Source organism: Arachis duranensis, unplaced genomic scaffold (assembly GCF_000817695.3).
Source record: "Arachis duranensis cultivar V14167 unplaced genomic scaffold, aradu.V14167.gnm2.J7QH unplaced_Scaffold_165934, whole genome shotgun sequence".
NCBI lineage: Eukaryota > Viridiplantae > Streptophyta > Magnoliopsida > Fabales > Fabaceae > Arachis > Arachis duranensis.
This window is the reverse complement of record NW_026264258.1, coordinates 921,739-948,398: the sequence shown is the minus strand read 5'-3', so window position 1 is coordinate 948,398 and position 26,660 is coordinate 921,739. Positions and strand designations below refer to the sequence as shown.

The 26,660-nt window shown below is 29.8% G+C and overlaps 3 protein-coding genes across 4 annotated transcripts; 1 reads left to right on the top strand and 2 right to left on the bottom strand.

The window, feature by feature from the left end:
• Positions 1 to 4,113: 4,113 nt before the first annotated feature.
• LOC107477904 (amino acid transporter AVT3B-like) lies at positions 4,114 to 5,391 on the bottom strand. Its single transcript, XM_016098001.3, has one exon. The coding sequence runs from the start codon at positions 5,389 to 5,391 to the stop codon at positions 4,114 to 4,116; it is 1,278 nt and encodes a 425-aa protein (XP_015953487.1).
• A 3,049-nt stretch (positions 5,392 to 8,440) lies between these two features.
• Positions 8,441 to 26,401, bottom strand: LOC107477894 (probable protein phosphatase 2C 47). 2 transcript variants are annotated; one of them, XM_052256158.1, is made up of 6 exons: positions 26,041 to 26,401; positions 25,808 to 25,936; positions 12,760 to 12,951; positions 10,766 to 10,971; positions 9,947 to 10,155; positions 8,441 to 8,896 (listed from the first exon to the last, which is right to left on the bottom strand). In XM_052256158.1, the coding sequence occupies exons 1-6, from the start codon at positions 26,047 to 26,049 to the stop codon at positions 8,541 to 8,543; spliced, it is 1,101 nt and encodes a 366-aa protein (XP_052112118.1). In that variant the 5' UTR covers positions 26,050 to 26,401; the 3' UTR covers positions 8,441 to 8,540. The 2 variants fall into 2 exon arrangements, with proteins under 2 accessions (XP_052112118.1, XP_015953475.1); XM_016097989.3 differs by lacking the exon at positions 26,041 to 26,401 and adding an exon at positions 13,621 to 13,790 and having other exon boundaries at positions 25,808 to 25,937.
• On the top strand, positions 16,940 to 20,865 carry LOC107475874 (glutamate receptor 3.3-like). The gene is made up of 5 exons (XM_021136742.2): positions 16,940 to 17,210; positions 17,935 to 19,286; positions 19,373 to 19,650; positions 19,773 to 19,804; positions 20,215 to 20,865. Exons 1-5 carry the CDS (start codon positions 16,940 to 16,942, stop codon positions 20,688 to 20,690), a joined length of 2,409 nt encoding a protein of 802 aa, XP_020992401.2. The 3' UTR covers positions 20,691 to 20,865.
• Positions 26,402 to 26,660: the final 259 nt, after the last annotated feature.

Here is a 26,660-nt window from a genome sequence, read left to right as displayed (position 1 = left end):
CCAGGGCGGCCATAAAATCTACTGGGTCAGTCCCTATAGGGGCAGAAGTAACGATGCCTGTCCTACCTCTACCTCGCCCGCGACCGCGTCTGGGAGTCGACATCTGGTCCCTATACACACCAAACAAGTGATATTAAGTTGATTAGTCTCAATATCGTAGGTCTAATGCTTTAAGTTCCAAATGCATGCTCACAAATATTTATGCCATATATATCAGTCAGATATCCTAATAGCACATAAACACATATACAGAGAATGCACAGAAGTATAATCAGTCCGTCTTTCAGGCTCTATAGGAACGAAATGCTCTGATACCATAATGTAACACCCTACCACACTAAGCTTTACGCTTAAGTCATAAAATGAAGGTGGTGTGGTATTACGACCTCTAAAACCAAATGAGTACATATAATAGCAGAAGAATTATAATATGCTAAGAGCCTAGAAGAATAGGGGAAATAAAAATCGCGAGATAAAAGCGCAACGCTCAAGAAACGAGTTAACTTGCGTGCTAAGAAAATCATAACTGTCAAACATAAGATAACAGAAGTAGGAATAGAGTGCCAAAGATGCAAAATAACAAGCTCCTAACTCAGCCTGCAAAGTCAAGACTAGCCGGAGAATATTTACACATATATACATACATATCTAAAACCCAAAAGTACATATACAAAATTCTGCCTCTCCATAAACCTCTAAGAGGATCAAAAAGGACAAGTTATGCGGAGAGAAAATTAAGTACATATATATACATCACTGTACAACAAAACTATACAACAACACTATCCAGTAACCCCTCCGCTTTAAGAGTCCAGACGCTTAACGAGATGACTCCTGACCTGCATCTTAAAAATAACAACATAGTATGGAATGAGAATCGGAGGTTCTGAGTATGGTAAATGTGCCACACACATAAGATATAAGGTCCTGGAAATGCTAGAGGCAATCCTAGAATGCCGACACTCAAATTATAGAGCTTAATGTATTAAACAGAAGTCATAAAAGGTGATTTTCTAAGAGTATCTAAAATTGACTTAACTTAACCTTAAGTCTAAACCTCATATTGCCGTTCCTCCATTCCTCCACTTCCTTTAGTATTTCACAGACAGTTAAACAGATATAAGCAAGCACAAGAAAGTTACAAATACGGCAGGTAACGATTACACATTTAACATGGCAAATACAGTTAGACACACCCAACTAATGCACAAGCAAGTAATTCAAGTAATATGCAGATGATGCATGCCTGTCCTATGGCTGATGAGGCTCATCTGTCGGTCATCCAGCCAACCCAACAAGTATAAATTGTACTTAGACTGTCCCCCGACGTGCATCCCTATGAGTCTATGCATAACTTTATCTCAAATAATCAATATTGCTCAATGGGGGTAACATTTCCGGAAATTTATATAGTGCCCGGTCACACTTACGTCGTAGGGTCAACAGAGTATCGAGTTTTCTACCTGGTACACGTGGTGGCAAGCCACGGCACTTTATCCAGGGAATCTCGTATCTCAGATTATTCAATTTCATAAGCCATATAAATAATTCAATTATAATTCATCAACATCCACATCATCCTCAATCGCATCTCATTCGTCATCATACATCAATCATATTCAATCCTTATCCTTCATTATCACACCTCCCATTCTGTCCATCAATAGTTCCATTTCAAAACATAATTCATCCTTTTCTAAATGAATCAAACTTAAAACATACTCATTTAATTTCCTTAATAATTCAAAAATAAACCATATAACCTTTGAATCTAAATCTTTTTAAATAATCATATAAACAATGTCTCTAATTTTTATAAAATTTTCGGCAGCATCTCCTCTAAAACTCGGACTTTGCCACCCTTTTCGAGTTCAAACCTGCATTCTTTTCAATGCAACATACCATTCATCATCATCATAACAATCACCACAATAAATCTATCTCAGATCAACAATTAAACTCGTACAATATTCAAATCCAACAACCAAAATTCATATTATAATATATATTATAATATCATTAAAAAATAGTGGATATTTTTAAAGTTTTGGTCCTGGTGAATAACTAAAGATGAAATTATATCTACTTAATTAGTCTTAATCTTAAGTCTATATGAATCAGATGTGTCTATATGCATCAACAGTATCACTAATAAGTATATATGTCATTTTGTCAAAAATTACATCTACACAAATCAACCTCTTATTATATTTGTTGGAGACCTATTTTTCACTAAAATGCATCGTTTTGAGAAGTTATGAAACGATGTCATTATCTTCTGTGTTAAATTTTTAACGTGGATGTATTTATCTTGATACGTGACATAATCATGGATACGTCATTTAATGACCATATAGAATCTCTTCGTTAATACTGCAGTGACGGACGTATACATATAATTGTGGGGCAACCAACTCATTACAATTTGAAAATTTTTTGAGTAGTATATGATAATAATATTTATTTATTTTTATTAAATTATTGAATTTGATTCTACAATAATTTTTTATTTAATTTTTAATATTTTATAATCAATTTAAAAATTTCATATTAGATGTCATTAAAATGATTAATTCTCAATTTAAATGAAATTTGTATCTTTTCTTAGAAATCGACTCGAAAGAGTATTCTTTATCTTTTTTTTATATTAGTTTTAACTTTTTTTTCATAAAAATTGTATTAATTAAAAGAATTTTCTCAACTATGAATCTCAATAAGAATTGTCTTCTAATTGTATGATAAATAAATTTTTAAATCAATATTTATTTATATATATGTAAAAATAATATTACACATCCAAGTCTTTTTATGAACTAAGTCTAACTAAGTTAAACAATAATACTTAAAATAATGTTAGTGATAACTGATTTTTATTATCTTGGACTAATTTAGGTAGACTTGGTTAACAAAATAACATGAATATGTAGCATTATCCTATATAAAAAGATAGATATTTTAATTGTATTGTTAAGAAAAAGATTACTTAATTTTTTTAAAATACGAAACCTAAATAATAAAATTCTAAATTATATGTTATTATTTAAATTACTATTTTAGTATTTTAATTTATAAATTAGATATTTTAAAAATTAATCATGTTATATGTATATAGAAAATAACCACCTGTATATATATATTGAAATAAAAATATACATTAAAAATAAATTAAATAATACATATATTTACATATAAATACATAACGGTTAATGAATAATTTGATAACTGATTTTTATGTAATATAATATTTTTATTATAAAAATTATTATTATTATTATTATTATTATTATTATTATTATATATATATATATTTTGCCCCACTATTAAAATTTTTTAGATCTATCACTGGTTAATAGCTACCGACTCTGATGACTAACCGATAAATCTATTTATTTTACAAAAATAAAATTCAAAAACCTCACTCAAACATAATAAAATTTAATTAGAATAAAAATATTCGATACAAAATTTATGGAGATCTATTTAAATATTTATTTATAGCTTTTTTAACAATCTAACCTAAATATATCTTAATTATAACTATATAAGTTGAACCCTCCGAAAAAATATATAGATCCACTTTCTTTATTTAATTTTTTTTCTCACATCTTTGTGCGAGTGTTTTTTTTTTTCTGCCTTTTTTAGCATTATTACATCAACTTGGTTTCTTTGTTTTTTCCTTTGATAGGGTAAAAACCTATAAATACTAATAGCGGCTATAGATGAAAGGAAAATGTTCGGAAACAAAAATATTCAGTCAAAGTTGCCAAAACCTATTTTTCATTTCATTTTATATGATTCTAGTATATTAATATTATAATTTCTCATACACTTTTTTTATTAAATGAAAACAATATCATATCATTATCATTTATATTAGTTTATTCTTTTTTAATGTGTACACGTTGATTTCTTTTGAATACTCATTTATGTTCATAAAATAGAAACAATAACTAACTGAAATATAATATTAAAAGTGTGAGACTCAATTTAGTTCTTTAATATACACAATTAAAATAGAAACTATTATATTCTATTATTGGAATAAGCAAAATTTCTTTGCAAACACTCACTTTATATATACAAATAATAATACAATAACCTTTTTTTAAATAATCAAACGTCATTCTCAAAAATCTCTAATAGAGAAGACCATGTTCCTGAAACAGCAATAACAAATCCAAAAAACATAATTACCCCATCTCTTACCACACACTTCAAACCTAATTCCTCTTTAAACACAACTAAGTGAAACAAAGCAGGCATCACAAAACTAAGAATAACACAAACACTACTCCCAACAAGAGATAGAAAATCTGTAAAATTAGGTACAAAAATTGCTACCAAACTTACCCCTAACACCATCAACCACCTCATCCACAAACAATACCTAGAATCACAAAACCTACCCTCAATAACCTCATAAACAGGATTCATCATCAATGGAAAAGTAAAGAATAAATTGATGCAAAGACAAAATTGCACCAAATCACTAATTAGCCCTTGCCCAAAATTTGTAGTTATAATCTCTTGTGTCTCATCACCAAAAGCAAAGTAACCTAATGCACCAAATGAACCATACAATATAGAAATTAACATCATTGCCAAACCCAAAACATCACCAAACTTTTCCTTATCTTTGGCCTCAGATTCCAATGGTAAAACCATCCCTATTCCTTCAAAAGCATAAACCGCAACACCAATACCATAGAAGAACATAGGGAATCCACCAAAGGCCTTCAAATTAGGCCTATTCTCAAAGCATATGAAGACATCCTCAATCATCACAACACTTTTTGCCGCGAAATCAACAATATCGGCAAAAATGCTCAAAGGAGCCAAATGGGTTAGGGTTGGAATTGCATTTAGGGCAAGCTGAAATGGGAAACAAGCCCAATGGATCAACACCTTGGGCGTCAAACCAAGAATTGAATCATATTTTGAGAGGTAGGCGAGAGTGGTCGATACGAAAATAAGATAACCAACACAAAAACTGAATTGCGAAAGCACAATCATGAAATCCACAAACGATTTGCCAAAAGGTCCCCATATAGCATAGCCTAAGTCACCAAATGAATTGATCTTCGAGGATCCTCTGGAGATAGTGTGGGAAAAAGATGATTCGAGTTTGCGCCGCGTTTGGACGAGGAGTATCATGCAATAATGTGTGAAGAAGCCCACGGTAAAGAGCATAATTAGCCCTAATATCCAACCCGTTTTTTTGAAACAGTAAGGAAGGCCAAGAACACCTGCACCAACAATGGCTATGAAGATATTTGCAAAGGTTTTGGTTTTGGAGGAAAGTGGTTGATAATGGCCACCCAATAGAGGAGTATCTTCATTTGGTGCTGATGATGATGAAGACTTTGTACGATTCTTCTTTTGAAGCCCCATTGCTTTGAATAATGATGGGATCAAATTCAATGATACGATATTGTATCTTATTATGAGGTATAATTATGTAGTTAAACATGCATGCATTCTTCATAAGAGAAAGGGATTATGTGAAATGTGAATCAAATTTTGGCAAATGCTAATTTAGTAGCTTATTTTCTTAAACAATAGACAAATGCCTATTATTGTAGTAAAGCATTGAGGTTGAAGAAAGGTGAATATTGGATTTGGATTTGATGGTATGCTAATTATTATTATATTATTATTGTTATTATTATTATCTAATTTTGTTATTTAATATAAAATAAACTAAAACTTTTTTATTTTCTTTTGGTACAAAAATTTGAAAAAAAGGTTAGTTGAATTTACTTAGTAAAATGATATGGTATTATGCATATTATTTTTTGGATAAACAAATGATGAGTTACATTGCTTTTTTCGATTCAACAATTATTTATATTTTTTGTATCTAAAAATTTGGTCTCCTAAGTAGTGTGATGTGTCTTTCTAGATTTATTTGTTTTTTAAACTGCGTGTATCACAATTTTTTCAATTAAAATAATAATATAAAGTCAAATAATAGGTGTTTATATTGCTAATTGACATTCATATAAATCCTTGTCACAAATGAATTATATTGAATTCTTAAACTTATATATTTATTTTGATGTTAATTTTTCTAAAGAGAATTAATGAAAAAATATATATTTTAAACTATATTAACGTTCACATGCATTTCATTCTCTAAGTGTGCAATGAAATTTCTTAGAAATAATATTTTAACATTTACTATAAATATTGTTCAAATTAACATAAAACAAACAGAAGTAACTCTTGTTGGTTTTTTAATATAAAAAATTTTTTTCTTTATTTTTTTCAATTTACTCTCTTAAATCTAATTGCTGATGCTTCAATAAGTTACAAGTGAAATCAGTATCTTTTTTCTGTGGTATCTCTTAATAATCTAACAAGCTAAATATTAATTTATTGACTAATAAGTTATTGTATATGTACAAAACGAAATTTAAAATATTTTATAATACTTACTTAAATAAACTAATAAATTAACTATTAAACTAACTAAATTTAATTAGATTAACATTTAAACAAGTAACAATCATTTTACTTACTGATAGTATTAACAGAAAATGACATGGCACGTTAAAGTATATTTTAATATATAAAACGATGTCATTTTTTCATGAGCTAGCCCAACAAAGGCCTAAACCCGACCTACCAGTCCAAAAAATCCCACCCATCAGCCATCTTTTTTTTTGTTGGTTTTCTTCTTTTTTATTCTCTTTCTGAACACTGAAACTCCATAGCAATTACTCTTACCTGAATAGCCATAGATGTCGTTCTTTAATTTCCTGAAACTCCATAACCACCACAGCACTGTCTCGTTGGACTTCATCACTGCATCACTCAAGATTCTATTCTGCCTTTCCGGATATGTACCGTGCCTCATTCCGCGCTATTTATTCTGATGCTTGCTCTTTCAATTGTCGGTGGCTAGGCAGTTTCTTTGGCTCTTCTAGAGATCTGCAACTCTCTCATCGAGCTCCACCAATTCCTTCTCCTTATCTTCAAGAACGACTTCTACCACTAACACTTGTTCTACAAGTTCGACAGCATCTCTGAAGCCTCATATGCCTTTGACATTGTCAACGACCACGACAAGCTCGATATACTTTAGCACACCATACTTAAAGAATATGCAAAAAATTATTTTCTGCTTGAAGCCGTGAGATTTCACTGTAGGATAAAGTCTGATAGGTTAAGTATGATGCATATAAGATGTTTGATAGAATGCCTCATAGAAAATTTTACCATAGAAGGAGATGACGGAAGGACTAACAAAAGAGATGACGGAAGGACTAACGCGATCATGTCTGTTATCTTTGGGAGACGAATTTGATTAATTTATTTTTTCGAGAAAGAAAATAAAGATTGAGGTATCTTTTAGGAACAATTTTGACTATTAATTCTATATTATAAACGTGAAATAGAGTTGGTATATAATTTTTTAAATATTATTTATATATTATAAAAAATATTATCGTTATTCTCAAAATTTGAACTTAAAAATCTTAGTATAAGAGTAAAATAATACTTACTCTCTTAGATACATATATTATGAATTTGATGAACAATAAATAAAATCTTTAATATATATTATAATTTTTTCATGTAAAAAGAATGCGAATATTTAATTTGAAATTGAAATTTTTAATAATATAATAGAGATCAATATTAACTACCATTTAAAACTTTTAAATTTATACCTTCTAAAATTTTGGTAGTTTAAAAATGTCGCTAAATATTAAAATAATAAAACTATAATAAAAACTATTCATTTAGGATTGTTTTCAACTGAAACTAAATATAATACAAAAAGCCACTCGAATAAGTGTTGCAAATTAGCAAATGTTTGATTAGTTTAAAATCGTTACAAATTATTTAGGAATATTTTTTATCTACAGTTGTCCAAAGCCGTCGCTATTATAATAATGATGATGCACAAATAAACAATAATTTTATAGTTGTTGTTGTGAAAAAAAATTAACGACAATTAAAATGATTACTAATAAATAGCAGAAAAACTGTCAAAAAATGTTTTATTGAAATGGTTCAACATTGTCAAATCTCTTAATTTAAAACTAATTGATAACTAATTATGCTTTTTGTTTTCTTTTTTTTTGTTTTTATAATTATAATTATTGAAAAATGTATAACTCTCACGGAGAGAATATAATTAAGCTAAAGAAGTACAAAGACTAAAGGACAAAGCAACAAGAACTAAATCAATTATAATGTTATATAAAAGGTTTACTACTAAATCAATTATTTATTCTGTATGTAACCATTAAATTATAACTACAGATAGCTAACGGCTCAGATAAAGATGTTTAAAATAATTTTTATACAAAGATATTAGTTAAAATATATGGTTAAATTATTTATTATATTTAACTAAACTGTTAAATTGACATAATATATGTACATATCATAAGTATATATTATCTTTCCATAAAGATTATTTTGATCATCTTCATATGAATATAATATAATTAATAATCCCTTTATATATACAAACAGCATTCTCTTGCAAAATTGAAGCACTAACTAGTTAATTAATTAATGTATATTTAAGTTGTGGCATTGATCAAACCCTTGAGAACATCAATGGCTTCAGCAGAAATACTCCTCCTCTTATGTAACCTAGAGATGATTTCAATCTTAGGAGGTGGATCCATGGAGAAACAAATGACCAAAACAGTGAGATTGTCACATGCATTGCGTTGAAGTGCTTCAGAAACAAGAGCTCTTGCACATTCCATTGGATCATTGTGTTTCATCAGCTCCTTTCTCACCATTGTTACAGCATATTGGCTACTCATCACATCCCATAATCCATCACACCCCATTATTAAGAACTCATCTTCTTCTGTTAATACAACCTCTTCTAATTCTGGCTCTGAGCTTAATGGGCACATTGAATTACCTGTAATCATATATATATATGTAAGAAAATTTGAAAATTAATTATAATTTGACATAATATATAATAGAGCTTCTCTTTGTATGTATAATTGTAAACGGTAACGCATGCTAAGAAACAAAAAAACAGTCCGAATTTATTCTAAATAAAACAAATTCTAATTTTTTTTGTTAATTTGTTTTAGTTATCAAATATTTTTTATTGTAAATGTATGCAATATGAATGAAAATGATGATATGGAATAACGAACGTTTTCTTAATAATATTTTTATGAGTAATTAGGGTAAAAAGGGTTTTAGGGTTTTACATTACGTTCACAATTACAGTTGCTATCACAATATTATTGTAATATCTTCATTTAACGGCTTAAATTTTCGGAAAAAAAAATAAATTTATGGCATATACAATATTAGAGTTTTTATGAAAAAAAAATAAAATTCAATTCTTCCTATTCTTAATTTTCTAAATAAAAAAAATAGACACAATTCTAACTTTTCTAAAAAATTGAGCTCCTCTAATTATTTGTGACTAACATTGTTGTAACTACACAAAAAAGTTCTCTTAAAATTAATAAATCATAGAGAAGATATAAAGAAAATAAGTTCAAAGAGAATTTTTCAACTTCCTTTAATATAATTCATTGCAATTTTCAGTTGTATTAACTACCATACACTATTTCACTCTAAGTAATTCTATTAATTGAATTAAGCATGTTATATACATATTACTACTTTATATTAAGGTTTAATTATTTTGTCAGTTCTTATAATTTTACTAAATTTTTAATTAAATCCTTATATCATATCAGATTTTGTAATTAAGTATTTGTCGTGGTAAAAACGTTGGAATTAACGGAATATTTAATTAAACAAAACGAATATGCCTAACACTTGATTATTCTGTTAATTCTAACGTTTTTGTCATAGTTGGAACTTAGTTACAAAATCTGATATGATATAAAAACCTAATTACAAAGAAAAAAATATAAAGACCTAATTAAAAATTCGATAAAATGATAGGAACCACAAAGTAACTAAACCTTATATTAATTACCTTTGTAACCTTTGATGTGCCAATCCCCAAGAGCACGTGCCACTGATAGTTGTCCATTGAGGTATCCATCATAGATCACACCACCTAGTTTCTCAATTCTTAATCTTTCAGAAGTGCTGTTTGGCTTATGATCTTTGGAAAGTTCTATGGCTTTACCTCTTTTTCCCATTACGGCACGAGAATCCCCCACATTGGCAACTATCAAGTCCCTAGAAATATGGAATATAGAGAGAGTGAAATTCACACTAATTAACTAGATATTCTAGATAGTAGTTAGATGATACATTTTATTAGAAGTAGCAATAAGTGATGAGTGCAACATAACATGATTGATTAATAGATATATAATTGTTAATGCATTTTTTATTTGGCTTTAATTTTTGGTATGACAGCTTCTATGATCTAAGAATTTAAAGGCCAATCCTTATTGATTTTTTTTTTAATTTTAACATAAAACAAATAAAAATATATAGATTCGCATAAAAAAAACTCTTGACTAAAAAAATATAATAGGTATATAATTATTTATCTATTTTTTTATCAATAAATTTTTTTTATTGATTTACATTTTTGAAATTATAATTGTATGATATAATATCAAAGTTTATATAACTTCAAAATTTATAATTCGATTTTTGTTATAAAAAAATAATTTTATGCAAAGCTCACCCAAGTTTTCAAAAAAGATATTTTCGTATGAAGTTGCATGATAAATATATAATAATTTATGTACTTCTTTTTATCGGTTTAAATTTTTAAAATAAGTGAAAAGTGATTTCATCGCAACAAAAAATTAATCACATTATATATGGTACTAACCTTTCCAAAATAAGGGCAACAATTGCTGTGGTGCCTGAAGAACTATCAAGTGAAGTAGCATCTGCAAATGCATGATCCACTTTCACAAATGCACTCTTAATAGCTTTCTTAATGTTGGATGGAAAATGTGAATCTTCAACTATTAGCTTAAGAATGTTTATTTTGGTAAATGATGCCGCATCAATTCCTCCATGCCCATCAAATACCTATAATTATTAATAATAATGCAATAACTCACTATGTATCTAGGAATTAAGGTAGGTTTGTTTTGAGGTATTGGGACAGAGATTAGAAGTCTAGGAGATTGAGACTTAATATCATGTTTGTTGGTATAAAGATTGGTATTAAAATTTCACTTTATCCCGATAATTTTTAGAACTGTACACGGATCGGATCGGATCGAATATAGCCTAAATTTTCAGGCCGAATCCAATTCGATCCGATCCGCAAGTATGCGGATCGGATCGGATCGGATCGGATATCGGGTATATCCACATAATTAAAAAAAAATTTAAATTCTATTTAGCTGTTTTTACAAAAAAAAATTATTTTTCATATTTAATTCTAAAATATTATCAATAAAAGTTCTCTTGAATAATAAAAAAAAAACACAAGATTTAAGTTTAATTATTCTAAGTCGGAGCACAACATAAAAAATAAAAAACAAGATATCATAAAATTCATAAAATAACACACTAAAATTCATATCACATTAGGGTTTATTTTCTTAAACTATCCTATTTATATGTGATGTTCAGATATGCAGATTTGTGGATCGAATCCGCAGATATCACTGCCAAATCCGCAATCCGATCCGATCCGATCCGATAGCTCTACGGATCGGATAATATCCGCAAAATTCGGATCGGATGCGGATAATTACCGCGGATATGCAGATATTATCCGATCCATGTGCAGCCCTAATAATTTTAGTATTTGAATACTTTCAAAAAGTGGGGACATGGGGGATTGAAATTTTAAAAAACGATATTGAATTTTAATAACATTTTATACCTAAAATATTCCTATTTTAATTAATTAATTCTAACTTTATTATTTGTGCAAATTAAATTAGAGCTTTATTTTTATTTTAATCCAAACATAATATTAAAACTTATTTCAATCTCTATCTCTTAATCTCAGTCTCTTGTGGATAGTACTAAAATTGTCAATCGGGCAGCTTATATGGCTAGAAAAGAGTTTGTAAATTGAAAAAGAAAATTCACATATTTAATTTAGATCATTTTTTAAAATATCTAGATTTTTTAATAAAAAAAATTGAGTTCCAATTTGTATGATAAAATTTAGGGATATTCATTCATAAGTATGGCTGTATGGGTAATCCGATTAAAGCCAATTTGACCCAATTTAATTAGTTTTGGCACTCGTTGAATAATCGGATCTAACTGGGTAAGACCCAATAAAACTAATTTTTAATTAGTTTAGTTTTTAAATTTATGGTTGTGTAACTCGATGACCTGATTAATTTTATATTTATATTAAAAAAATAAAACATATACTATCAACGAACCTTAATACTAATTTGTTCATCAATTTTTTTTATGATATTTATTTAAGAATGAATTTAATGATATATTATGTATATTTTCTCATTCACATATTTCTCTTTTTATTTATCTTTTTACCATTACATATTTATAGAATTTTTTTCAATTTTTTTATTTAAATTTAATTTTTAATTGGATACATCGATTATCCGAATCGACACAATCCGACTTCATTTAATTTTTAATTAGATCCCTTTACAATATAACATATTATCCAATTCAAACTGAATCGAATAAATTTTTATGGGTTTGGTTCTCATTTTTTTTATACCCGAAAATCTGTAAACATCTTTAGTAAATTCTATAAAAAAAATTAATTAATTTTTTAATTTTTATAATTATATAAAAATTTTAGTTGTATTGTTACCTTTTTGAAAATTTGAAACAAACACGCCCTTAATTTAAAGCCAAGAAGGTTTTTTGTACCCCATAAAATCCTGCTGGAGAAGGCATGGTGGCAGCACTGGAATATTCGTGAATGATATCAACACAAATAAACTCATCTTCCATGAACTGCTTTGGTCCTTTCTCAGAACAACTTCCAAATCGCAATGTTGGTGAAAACTTTGATTTCTCTTCTGGATTTGCTTTCAAGTCTTCAATCCCAATGTCTAATTCCTAATAAAGTGTGATATAGAAAATAAAATATATAAATATTTGTATTAATAAGAAAACATTATCACAAGTACACAACTTACTTGAACAATAATAATTAACATCCAATTTCTAATTTAATTTCTATTTCACCAGAATGAAGGCACGAATATCTCGGTTAGAGAGTAGTATTTAAATATTAGTTAGAATGATATACTTAAAAACTTATATTCATATTTGAATTTAAATTAAATAATTATTTTATATTTTTTATTTATTTAGCACCTATAATATTTTGTATTATATAAAGTTTAAAAATATTATTTATATACTAAAATTAATCATTAATATAAAATATATATTAAAAATAAATTAAATAATATATATATATTTATACACTAATATATTATAACTTATTTTAATAGTTAATTTTAGTGTATGTTTAATTTATTTTGAGTTATTGACACATAGTAAACATATCTATCCTTTTTTCTAAACACTTTTTTTGGTTTCTAACAATCTCTATTCATGATTTTACAAATTTTATCATAAGAAATTAATCGATTGAAACAAAGATATGCACGAAAAATAGCATGCACAAAAAGTCATAAACTTCTTAAAATTATAATATTGAATTTGGCATTATTATACAAAACTCCGAGGGATGAAGAAAGAGAATTTGATTGTACTAACCGATTTAGCCAACCATACGTTACTGCTGCAATGGCGAATAATTGAATGATCTTTTGGAGGTTTTCTAATATTGTGATTTAAATCCCCAATAATTCTTTCACCATTTTGATCCAATAATGTAGCTATTTGAGGCTTGAAATTAGTTCCTAGAGCCATTATCCTTTAATTTCCTATAGCACAAATCATCCAATATAATCAAATTTTTGTGCCTATTCAAGAAAAAAAATTAATATATATTATTTTTAACAACAACCTTGTCCATAGGCAACCTGAATTTTAGTCACCCTTGATGATCACATGTCTCATAAAACAACTATCTTAATATTGTGATGATTTTGCACTTGATATTCAAGAACATGGGAGATAGGAAGATCACAAAACAAAAGGGTTAGTTCTTTTTTGCATTCAAAAAGAGACTTTGTTTTGCTAAGAAGTAATTATAGAATTATAGATAGGTGACTTTGATCCATATGTCAAATTTAAAACCATGAAGCATTAAAGGGAAGATCTTAATGAAAGGAGAAGTGATAGTATATATATTAGGTTTTGTGGTTATTATTGTTTGTGGTTAATAAGAGAGATTAGGGAACTAAAATGTTTAATTTTATGTTCTTTTTGTATATATATCACAGGTTTTATTAGGTTTACTAGCTAGTTGACCGGATAGCCTTGTGTTGTGGTGGTGATGAAAATGCTTTGAATTATGTCATGATTTCCCTTTATGTTAAAGCTATATCACAAAAATTTAATTTAATCTTAAATAAATAAATTATAGAGTATTACCAAATATCTCGCTTTACTCTCTTATGTAGTTATCACTTTATTTATTTATTTATTTAACTATACTACGTGTACATTAAAATTAATCAGTAATATAAAATATATGTTATAATATAAATAAACATTGAAAATAAATTAAACCACATATATAATTATACATAAATATATTGATGATTAATTTTAGTGGTTGAATTTAATGTACAAATAATATTTTTATTATTTATTTGTTTTGCTTTATTATGTATTGCTTTTTACGTGCAAACGTGCCATAAGCACTGAAGTTTCTAATCTTTTATTTAAATAAATTATATTGCACTTTGATTTCTTATTAATTTAAATTAAATAAAATTAAATCATGTATGAAAATTTTATTAAATTTGAACAATAGTGTGGCACTACCGTACCAATTGCGAATTCAAATAATGACCTACTGATGTATTTGTGAAAACACGAGGGCTCTCAAGTTTTTGCCTCGTTTACTTTTTCAACTTGTTGACCAGAAGTCAACTTCAAGGTGCCAAGATAAAGTAGTAAACTACTAAATGAAAATATAATAATCAATCATTTTGATTAGTTTAGGTTATCTATTGCAAGTGACAATAATAAAGACTATGTTAAATTCAGCTATTAAAATCAACTATCACTATAAAATATATATTAGAATGTAAATATACGTTAAATTAAATAAATTAAATTAAATCACACATATATTTATATACAAATATATTGATAGCTAATTTTAGTATATAAATAGTATTTTTGCAATGATAATTAGTTAAGAAAAAATTAGTAGTCTTAATTTATTTCCTACTTGAATTTAAGACTTAATAATAAATAATTCCTTAAATAAAGGTTCGATATATTAGCAAATTATTTGTTTGTGAGTGGAGGTATGAAATGCGGACATATGAGTATAATCTTTATTTATGACCTATTTTGACACAGTTTTCTTAACAAATTAAAGGTGCAAGTATTTAGAAAATAAAGTTTGTGAACTAACATGTTATGTAATATTTTCTAAATTAAAGAACCTTATGATTTGATTTAATTTAATTTTCAATCTCATAATTTAAATACATAAATAAGATTTTACAATTAAGAAAACCCAATATTAAATGGAATATTTTTAAATTTTATTTCCAACATGGGTGCAACCAAAATTAAAAATAAATTAAATATATAAAAAAAAGTTAAAATTACACAAACTAAACATGATCTATTTAAATTGGTAGATCAGCCCATTATATTATCTCTTTCATATAATCTCTGGCAAGATTGAAATTGAGATTCTGTTTCTCTGTTTGCGGCAATATTATTGGTGCACTTTTCCTGTGTCATCTTCAATAATATCACCAAATATTATTAGTGCTTGGCTGCTTGCATTGTGCATTTGTGCTTCAATTCTTTGTTTGTCAATTCTTTGTTTGTCACAAACAGTGCCCACTAATAAATGGAAGTGTGAAATGTGAAAACGTTATTTAATTTCTTCTTGAGGATGATGATGACAATTGCTACACGGGTGGATATGATATTTGAACAAAGAGTAATGTTAGATAATTAATTTTTTTAATTATTTTGTTTCACTTAAGTTTTTATTCTAAATCGTAAATTTTTAATTTAAAATCTAAAATTAGAAATTTAAATATTAAAGTTAGTTAATATTGACTAACTAAAAATTAATTTTTTATGATTTTTTTGAGTAAATATGTGCTTGTACTATTTATAAGGATTTTGAGTACCTAATTAAAGTAACCTATATTAATTTTTTTATTTTATAATATTTTTTATACAATAAATATTTTAAAAATTTAAAGGTGTGTTTAATTTGTATTTGTATTTTTTATTTGTTTTTGTCCTTAAATTTTTGAAAAAAAAGAAGATTAATTAGAGGTAATATTAAAACAGAAAATATAATTTTATTATTTCTACTGTTTTTTTCCTTAATAAAATTTCAAAAACAAAAAATAATACTAACAATAAAAATAAAAAATGAAAAAAAAAACAAAAGAAACCTAAAATTTTAAGTTTTTCAATATGCTTTCTACATTTAATACTTTAACATAGAAGTGCCTATTTATGTATATAATTAGTTTGGATATAGCTAAAAGTTTTGAAAGCACTAAACACATGCATCATGATCTACTTGCTATATAAAAGGACTCCATTCTATGGAGCATAAGCATGCCAAAGACAATAAATTATTTCTGTGAAAGTGCAAGGGAAACACCTTTAATTTTTGATACTTTGTAAATTTCTCTCAAAGCTTTCAGCTTCTTCCTTTAAAAAAAAAAAGAAAAAATAAAAAAGAAGTACGTTAACTATCGGTACGTTAGTGCTTATTTATACACCTGTCTTTTATAGTAATTAAATTTTTTCGCCTTTACAAAATCAATTTACCGAAATATATACTTTAATTTAAATTTCTAATAGTGTTTAAAATTTTTGTTTTTTTTTTTTGTTTTTAACTCACAATGACATGCATGTTAGAGTGACTTTTTTTTTTTGTTATACATATATGCAGAACAAATATATATAGAAGATGAGCAAAGATTGGGTTCTTATTGTGTTTGTGATATTTGTTTCAAGTAGTGGAATATTATTCAGCAATAATGTTTGTGCAAAACCACCTCCTAATGTTAACATAGGAGCAATTTTAGCTCTCAACTCAACCATTGGAAAGGTGGCGAAAATTGCTATAGAAGCAGCAGTGAATGATGTAAATTCAGATTCAACCATTCTCAGTGGAACCAAGCTTAACATCTCTATGCAAGACACAAAATTATCAACTGGATTTCTAGGAATCATTGACTGTAAGTGCATTATCAATCTCATACATATTTCTCAACATATTTCTTTGTTTACAAATTTCTTTAGTAAAGAGTAGAATCAGGATGAAGAGTGAATATTTATTAAGTTTAGAAAAAATTATGTACATTGCATGTGATAATATTTTTTTAATAGATTTTTTTTACTAAAAAAAATAATCTTTATACTTTTTTACTGGAATTTTACTTTTCACTGTAGTATTATTACATTTTTTTTGGTCAAAATTAGATAAGTTTTAAATTCTTGTAAAATTGTCATTTAACTGATTTTTGTTTTGGTTATGGTGATTTTTTTTCCCCAACACATAAATTTTAACAAACATCTCAATCACTTTTTTAAAAAAAAAATTATTACTTTTTATTCATAATTTTTATTGTCACATTTTTTTTACTAACACTGTTATTCTTAACATATACCCTTATAATTTTACCTCTCATTATCGTGAACTTTAAATTCTAAATCACAAACTCTAAATTTATCTTGCACTTTTAACCCTCTATTGATCCTTAAAATGCCTTTAAAAATTAGAAAAAGAGTAATTTTAACACTAAAAGAAAAAAGTTAGTTAATGTTGACTAACATAAAAGTTGGTTCTTATACATTTTCTTTATAAAAACTAAAATAAAAACAATAAAATTTAACTCTTTTACTATTCCTTGCTCATTAATATTAGACCATGTTGATGAAAGTTTTATGTTTTTTTGATAGCATTGCTATTGATGGAGAAGGACACTGTGGCCATAATTGGTCCACAATACTCAGTAATGGCACATGTAATCTCACACATTGCAAATGAGATGCAAGTTCCTCTCTTATCATTTGCAGCAACAGATCCTACACTCACTTCTCTTCAATTTCCATATTTTGTTAGAACAACACAGAGTGATCTTTATCAAATGTCTGCAGTAGCAGATGTTATTGATCAATTCCAATGGAGAGATGTGATTGCAATCTTCATTGATGATGATCATGGAAGAAATGGGGTTGCTGCATTAGGTGATAAGCTTGCCGAAAAACGTTGCAAGATATCACACAAAGCAGCCCTTAAGCCTGATGATACCAATGTCAACAAGGAAGAAATGAATAGTGCATTAGTTAAAATTGCTTTAATGGAGTCTAGGGTTATAGTTCTTCACATTTACCCTTCTTTTGGCCTTGAAGTTCTTCATATTGCACAATCATTAGGCATGATGATAAGTGGTTATGTGTGGATAGTTACTGATTGGCTCACAACTGCTCTTGATTCTGATCCATCATTGGCTACAACTTCAATCATGAATGATATGCAAGGTGTTATCACCTTGAGAATGCACACACCAGATTCAAGAATCAAGAGCAATTTTGAGTCTAGGTGGCCCAAACTAGCTCATCAAAATAATGATGAGGGTCCTTTTGGATTGAACATCTTTGGTTTATATGCTTATGACACTGTTTGGACCTTAGCTTATGCACTTGATGCATTCTTTAGAAGTGGTGGAACTTTGAAATTTTCAAATGATTCAAGTTTAAACACTTTAAGGGGTGATGGTGATACCCTTCATCTTGATGCTATGGGAATGTTTCTTAATGGTAGCATGTTGCTTCAGAAGATTCTAGAAGTTAATCGAACCGGTTTAACCGGCCGAATAGAGTTTTCTCAAGATGGAAACCTAATGAATCCATCATATGAGATCATTAATGTGATTGGAACTGGGGTTAGGAGGATTGGATTTTGGTCTAATTCTTCTGGCCTTCACACTGGTGAACAAGTTCCAAATCATGGAAATTCAAGTGAAGGGCTTTATGGTGTGATATGGCCTGGCCAAACAACACAAACACCTAGAGGTTGGGTTTTTGCCAACAATGGAAAACAATTGAGAATTGGGGTGCCACTTAGGGTTAGCTACCATGAATTTGTGTCAAGAACTGAAGGCACTGACAAGTTTAGTGGTTATTGCATTGATGTGTTCACAGCTGCCTTGGAATTGTTGCCTTATCCAGTCCCAAATAAGTTTATTCCATTTGGTGATGGTAAAGCCAATCCATTGAATTCATTACTTCTTCAGAGGGTCACACTTGGTGTGAGTATCTATTATTATATGTTATATGGTATCCATTTTAATATATTATATGATTATTGAAACCCTTGTTATTATGATATGTGTAGGAGTTTGATGCTGTGGTGGGCGACATTACCATTACCACAAACAGAACTAAGATTGTGGATTTCACACAACCATACATTGAATCCGGTTTAGTTGTTGTGGCACCAATAAGGAAGATGAAATCTAATGCTTGGGCCTTTCTAAGACCATTTACTCCAATGATGTGGCTTGTCACAGGAATGTTTTTCTTAGCTGTTGGGGCTGTTGTTTGGATTTTAGAACGTCGCTTGAATGATGATTTTAGAGGCACTCCTAGGAGACAATTTGTCACCATTATATGGTAATTTAATTATTAATTTGTGCCAGAACAAATAAAATTTATTTATTTTCTTAAATGTTGAATAATAATAATAGTGTAAATTTCAACAAGTTTTTAACTTTTAGATTTATTTCTCTATGCAGGTTTAGCTTCTCAACCTTGTTCTTTGCACATAGTAAGTGGTTAAAATTTTATTTATCCAGTGGTATTGTTGTTTTTCTATATCTTGTATTAGTTCAAATAGTATAACTCATTTAATTGGTTACATACCTTATATAGGTTTAGTATCATAAATGATTTTAGAGTACACCTTTAATTTCATCTATGAGTGAAATTGTAGAGAACTATTTGAATATATAATTATTTTTGTACCTAAGATTTTGAAATGATTAGTTTTATAATATAGTATTAGAATTTTTATAATAAAAAAATTTAGAATTTAATTTATTATTTTATAAAATATATTTTTAGCATAAAATAAATAAAAAATAAAAAAATCTATGCAAATTTTATACGGATCGAAAAAATTAAAACTCTTACGATACAACTATTCATGTGTCTTATCCGGCCTAATTATCTTTGTAGGAGAGAAAACTGTTAGCACTCTTGGCCGATTAGTCTTAATCATATGGCTGTTTGTGGTTTTAATACTGAATTCAAGCTACATTGCAAGCCTAACATCAATCCTCACAGTGGAACAACTCTCTTCCCCAATTAAGGGGATTGAAAGCTTAGCAACAAGCAATGAAAGAATTGGTTACTTGAGAGGATCATTTGCTGAGAATTATCTAACAGATGAACTCAACATACATAGGTCAAGGCTTGTTCCTCTCAATGACCCTTCAGAATATGAGAAGGCGTTGAAGGATGGAGCTGCTAATGGTGGTGTTGCTGCAATCATAGATGAACGTGCATACATGGAGTTGTTCCTAGCAAGTAGGTGTGAATTTGGGATTGTTGGTCAAGAGTTTACCAAGATGGGTTGGGGCTTTGTAAGTATTTTGAAATATGCTTCTTTTTTAATTTTAAATATATATATATTTAAAAAAATTCAATTTTAAAGGATGACATCTCACCAAGCACTACCATCCCGTTTAGCGACGGTTTGAAATCATCGCAAAAACCCTCCAAAACCGCCACTATTTGCAGTTGGTGGGGGTGGTGTATATATATTATATTTTTCCTCATATGTTTGTATTTTAATTTGATGCTCACTTGCACAAACATAAACATAATATCAATAATTTAATTGTAGTGCTGGTTTTAATTTATAAGGGAATGTAACTAATTTTTTGAATCAACAAATAAAGTAAGTTTTTTTTTTGAAAAAAACTGATTATATATTATTAAATGAAAAAAATTAATTTAGATCTTCTTTTCTTATTATATATACTACTCTACCATTTCTATTTTTATTTCTGTTGAAATTGAACTATCTAAAAGATCCCTAAATGAATAGTAGAGTGAAACTAATAGCTAAAGTAAATATCATATATTAAAAAATCAAATATAACAAATAGGTATTGACATAATAATCTAAATATTTTAACGATAATATTAGAGAGATAAAAATTGCAGGCAAAACTTATTTTATTTAGCATTTGTTAATTATTACAATAATTTAAAAATATTAATTATAACAATTTTGTTCTATCTGTTTTTGGCTACTTTTTTTTTTACTAAATATTTTCGATATTTTAGATATTTCTAAAAGAGGCACATTCTTTAAATATTTACAGGCCTTTCCAAGAGACTCTCCCTTAGCAATTGACATGTCAACAGCTATTCTAAAACTCTCAGAGAATGGTGATCTTCAAAGGATTCATGACAAATGGCTAACAAGAAGTGCTTGTAGCTCAGAAGGTGCAAAGCAAGGGATAGATAGGCTTGAGACTAAGAGCTTTTGGGGCCTCTTCCTTCTTATTGGCATTGCATGCTTCATTGCTCTCCTTTGCCATGTTATTAGAATGACCTACCGTTTTAAGAGGCATTATTCAAACAACACTACTAGTAATGACAACCTTGGAGGCTCATCATCTTCTTCTTCGCGTTCTTCTCGTATCAAATCTTTCTTTTCATTTGTCAATGGAAGAGAAGAGGAAGAAGAGATGGAAGATAAAAATGGGAAAAAGAGAAGGCGCAAAGATAACAGAGTGGCTCATGAAGGAGAGGTTTCAACATTGCATGATTCAAACGTTAGCATCCATGTTGAAAATGGTGCCTAATTAAGGCTTACAAGTATATACATGACTATAGTACATGTAGCATTATGCATGGTTTCAAATTATGGCCATCATTGTGTGTCGATGTGACATAGGAATATGTGAAGTCTCTTAGATATAGGTTTTTAAAATGGCAATTTCTAATATGTTTATGTTTATGGTGGTTATGATAGTTATATAAATGTTGTTAAATTAAAATATTTTTTTTTACATTTTGATAGTATTTTTGTAGCAATATTTTTTAAAAAATGTTATTAAATAATAAAAAAATTACTTTTATTTTGGGCAATATTGAGAGCAAGATTCTGGCACATGACAGCCAGTCCCGGAAGACCTATCTTGTCTTCCTGTTCAATGGTTAATAATGATAATGCATATGAGAATTATAAAGTAGGAAGGTTCTTGAGGAAACAAAAATATGTAAACTACAATCACAGAATACAGAAAGCACATAAAAAACTTTCAGATTTATGAATGCGGGACTCAAGATGCCATCAATAAGTAAAACTTCTACCAAGTTCAATAGGAAGTATAATGAACTTGAACACGTTCCAAGAATGAAGACTATGATACTGTAGAAATGTAATCACTAATCAAACAAGGAAGACCAATAAACTTGATCATCACACTATCTAAACATTGGAGTAATGTTACCCAACATATTGGGTTCTTAGGTTTCCCTGTCGAATGTCGATCAATAGTAAAATTAGCATCCCAACAAGCAAACAAGTTTTAAACTTTCCTAGATTTGCAGTTTCTGCCTCAAAATCCACAGGCATGCAACTTTTACAAGATCTCACATTCCAGTTGTTTTATTTTTCCAAAAATCTTACAACACAACAGCATAGCCCCAAACCATACTCCCTCTAGCTCAAATTAATTGTCATTTTGACTTTGTACATTCATACATCAATATATATGGATTGAATTTGTATCTAAAAACATTGATTAGATTTATGAATGTACCAAAGGTTAAAATGACGGTTATTGTGAACCGTAGCTACTATCAACTGTATTTACTACTACATGCAAAGCAGTATCAGCAAGATCAACGTTCAATAAAATCATCTTCACCACAACTAAGTCAATCGGTGAGAAAATACTGCACAGCAGCACACATTACTAAATTATCATCAACACTAAAGATCAAAAACCCAGAACATGGCACGTAAAGCTGCTGGAGAGGACACTTTGCCTGAGGAGGATCCTTCAAACCCATCTTCAAACCACTCCCTGAACCATCCCGGTTGGAGAGCTTCCTCTTTACTAATCAAATTTCAAACTACTGTAACCAAATCAATGAGTATGTAACACTAATTTTTTTAAGACAACCATCATTACTTGATTAGTTTTTCAAATCTATGTGAAGCAATGCAAATTCACTATAGTTGTTTTAAGGTTTCTGTTTTTTACATTATTATATCTTTGTTTGCATGTTTTGCAGGGTATCAGGGCAGAGTTTTAAGACTCTATTGATGAAGGCTTTGCATGTGGAATGAAAGGCTAAAATTTTGTAGTTTATTCTAATGTGTGCTTTGATCCAATTTCTTTGCCATATAGGATGAGATTTTTGTGGCCTATTTGATAGTATATTAGAGAAGATCATGCTAAAGGAGAATGTAACCCTTTTGTGTTTATTTAATGCTATGAGATGACCATTTAATACTTTACACGATGCAGCAAAAGGCAGAGAAAAAACTTGCAGCAACATAAGAAAACAGTCACATCTAACAACACCACAAAATCACTTAACTACAACATGACCAGAAATTCCAATATGAACAACTATAGTTATTCTCAATGAATATGAGCACTGAAAACTCAGACATCTAGGTCAGCAAAGCATTAATTTATGGGAAGGTCAGCAAAGCATGAAAGAACAATGTTTTTTTTCTGGTTAAGATGAAAGAACAATGTATACTGTATAGTATTGAAGATTGCCAGAATCATTTAGATGCGTATTGGAAGCAGAAATCATCGACCCTGTGAAAATTGTTGCCTGACTTTTGTTCTTCCTCTGTGTGTTACATTATCCACCAGATGGAAGCTGAACTAAACATGATAAAAACTGAAACACAAGATTACGTAAATAGATGTTCAGCTGAGGCAAAGCAAATGTTGGAGGATGTCCACGTAGCAAGTCATGACCTGGATATTATGGAAAGAGAGGCAGCTGAGGGTCTAAAGGTAATTCCATGGTTGTTAATTCTTTAGTAAGTAAAGGCTACAGTTGGAAGAGCGATTGAGACAGAGGCCGGAAGACTGAGACTAAATTAAGTCTCTGAATTGTATTTAGTATAACATGTGCAAGATTGAGTTATGTCTCAGTGTTTGTTGGAAAAGGAAAAATGGGGTTAGATTTGGAATTTAAAAAGTTGAATAAAGATTATTTTAAAAATAAATGTTATTAAAGTTTTAATCTCCCTGTGTCCGACTTTCTGGAAGTACTAAAGAAACTGAAATTTTGTGTTTTAGAACTAACACTTTAGTCCCAATCTCAGTCCTTGCTTACAAAGGCTACCTAATTGAATTTGTGAAGACTTGAGCATATCTTAGGCGTCATTCTCTTCATTGTATTCAGGACTCAATCAATCTTGAGAGAGAAGCTATGTTTCTGGCATAGTTCTTGTGTAACATGATTGCATTGGTACTGGTTTCTTTTTCAGGCTAATAGGCTACCCAATTGAATTTGCAGGAAGCAATTAAACAAAGTGAAGAAAAAATACAAATGCGTTAATGTTAAGGTGGTTTTTAATTTTCTGAGTTAGTGTTAAGATTGTTAATTTTGTTGAGTTTAGTGTGTTCTTGAATTTCTTAATTTTGTTTTGCTATGTCCTTGGTTACAGCAGAACTAGGACCTCAGCTTCCTTGGCAGATAACAAAGACTCCAACTCCTTCACCTGAGCCACAACTTTTCCTTCTCCAGGTTTGTTTTCTGCTAAAACCTTCCTCTCTCTGTCTTTCTTCTTTAACTCTTCTCTCAACCTATTCAACACACTTGAGTTTCAGTTGGAAATATCTACCATCTTTCTTGGCTCTATTTTAAGTCTCACATTGATTCTTTATTCATTAAATATTGAAGCTAAGGAAGTTCACTCCATAAATGATCATACAAATCTTACTGAGGCTTCCCGTCAAATCATTTTTGCGCCTCAAGAGTGTTTCCAAGCTTTGAAACAAACTCATTTCCGACCCCTCTCACTTCGAACTCTCTCGCGCCAACTGCACAACCCCTCCAGTTCCTTTTCCAACCACTTTGATTGTGTCTATATTTGCCAAACTTAGCTGGTTGTCTATCAGCATGATCGGGTTTGGAGGTGGCTGATAATATGACATATTACGGCCATATATTAACAGAGTGGGAGAAATCAGCCAGCATATGTATTGTGCCAAAAATATGAAAAGACAAAACAAAAGTGCAGGAATCCAATCTTTAAACCATGCCCTCATTATATTAAAAAGCATAATTTTGGGAGTTATATTTCATTATAACTACATATGTGGAGTTTAACATGAACAAGTTTGAACTGAGACACTCAAAAAGTTTAAATGGAATTGAAATGAAGGTCAAGAACAAGATTATTTCGTGCTCGTGAATTGAGTGACTTCAGCTGAGCAAAATGCATAATTTTATTTTAATAAGCTTGCAGCTTGAGTCTCCATTTAAAGACAAAGCAATCAAGAAGAGAAATTATGACAGAAATTAAATTATGTAACAATATCTGCTTCAGTTCAAAACAGTAGCAAAAGCTAAGAAATATGCTCCATTTGGGTTTGGAAGCATCAACACCCACACCTAATCAGAGTTCTAATAATAAAAAATCAACACCCACACCCTTAATCAGAATTTTAATAACCAAAATCAACACCCACATCCCTAAATTCACAAATTCTAATAATCAAAATCCCTGTTCCCTAATCAGAATATTAATTAAACAATAAAATTAATTATTTACCTGAGAAGAAGACCGGCGAAGAGAGCGGAGCAGAAGGAGCGGGACTAGCAGAAAGCGATTGTTCAATCTTCCCAACTTATTGATGTTCTGCTCGTCCTCCCATGTCACTTCCGTGTCGGATCCTCCTCCCTTCAACGACGAAAAATGGAATATCATAAAATAGGAGGGAAAATAATAGAAAGAAGATTGCGATTCAAAGGAACATTGATTCGAAGCTAGGAATTTTTTATTACCTGCTGCATGCTATTGACTCAATTTAGGGTTTCTTGATTCCATTCATAGTATCAGTTTCAGTACCATTGGGAGCTACCGTTGACAACTCTGGAGGTGGTGGTCGGAACGGTCCCTCGCCACAGCTGGGAGGTGCAGAGAGCGAGGCTGTGAGACCTAGGGAGAGAGCGGCTAGGTTTCGTACTCCGTTTGGGGGTGGGGCTTGGGGGTTACTGGGTAGGCTAGTGTCCGCGTCTCCGCGAGGCCAAAGATGATGCTGTGGGTGGCGGCGGGGGGTGGTGCTGGCTCCGCGATGATGGTGTTGGCTGGTGCTGTCCGCGAGGAGGTGCTGGGACGAAGGGTTCGGCGGCACTGTGTGAAAGACTGGAACTATGGAAGGGTTCGACGGCGCTGGGAGGTGGTGAGAGGAAGGGGTTCATCGGCGCAGGGAGGTGGTGGGAGGACGGGGTTCACGTAGGTTGGGAGTGGGAGGTGCTGGCTGTTGGGAGAGTGGGAGTGGGTTTCGAGAATAGAGAGCGCAGAGTGAGAGGGCTGGTGGCTAGGTTAGGTCACGTTGTTGGAGGTTGGGGGAGGGTTGGTCTTGTTTGAGTTTTTTTGAACCGGTTCGGTTAGGATTTTCAGT

What these genes read in the sequence shown, in the direction of transcription:
- LOC107475874 (XM_021136742.2), top strand. Translation starts at nt 16,940, where the DNA reads ATGAGCAAAGATTGGGTTCTTATTGTGTTTGTGATATTTGTTTCAAGT. An exon ending in CAATTTGTCACCATTATATG is followed by an intron (nt 19,651 to 19,772) that starts GTAATTTAATTA and finishes TTCTCTATGCAG; the next exon opens with GTTTAGCTTCTCAACCTTGT. An exon ending in AACCTTGTTCTTTGCACATA is followed by an intron (nt 19,805 to 20,214) that starts GTAAGTGGTTAA and finishes TTATCTTTGTAG; the next exon opens with GAGAGAAAACTGTTAGCACT.
- LOC107477894 (XM_016097989.3), bottom strand. Translation starts at nt 13,776, where the DNA reads ATGGCTCTAGGAACTAATTTCAAGCCTCAAATAGCTACATTATTGGAT. An exon ending in CTCCAGCAGGATTTTATGGG is followed by an intron (nt 10,972 to 12,759) that starts GTACAAAAAACC and finishes TAATAATTATAG; the next exon opens with GTATTTGATGGGCATGGAGG. An exon ending in GTTGCCCTTATTTTGGAAAG is followed by an intron (nt 10,156 to 10,765) that starts GTTAGTACCATA and finishes CCATATTTCTAG; the next exon opens with GGACTTGATAGTTGCCAATG.
- LOC107477904 (XM_016098001.3), bottom strand. Translation starts at nt 5,391, where the DNA reads ATGGGGCTTCAAAAGAAGAATCGTACAAAGTCTTCATCATCATCAGCA.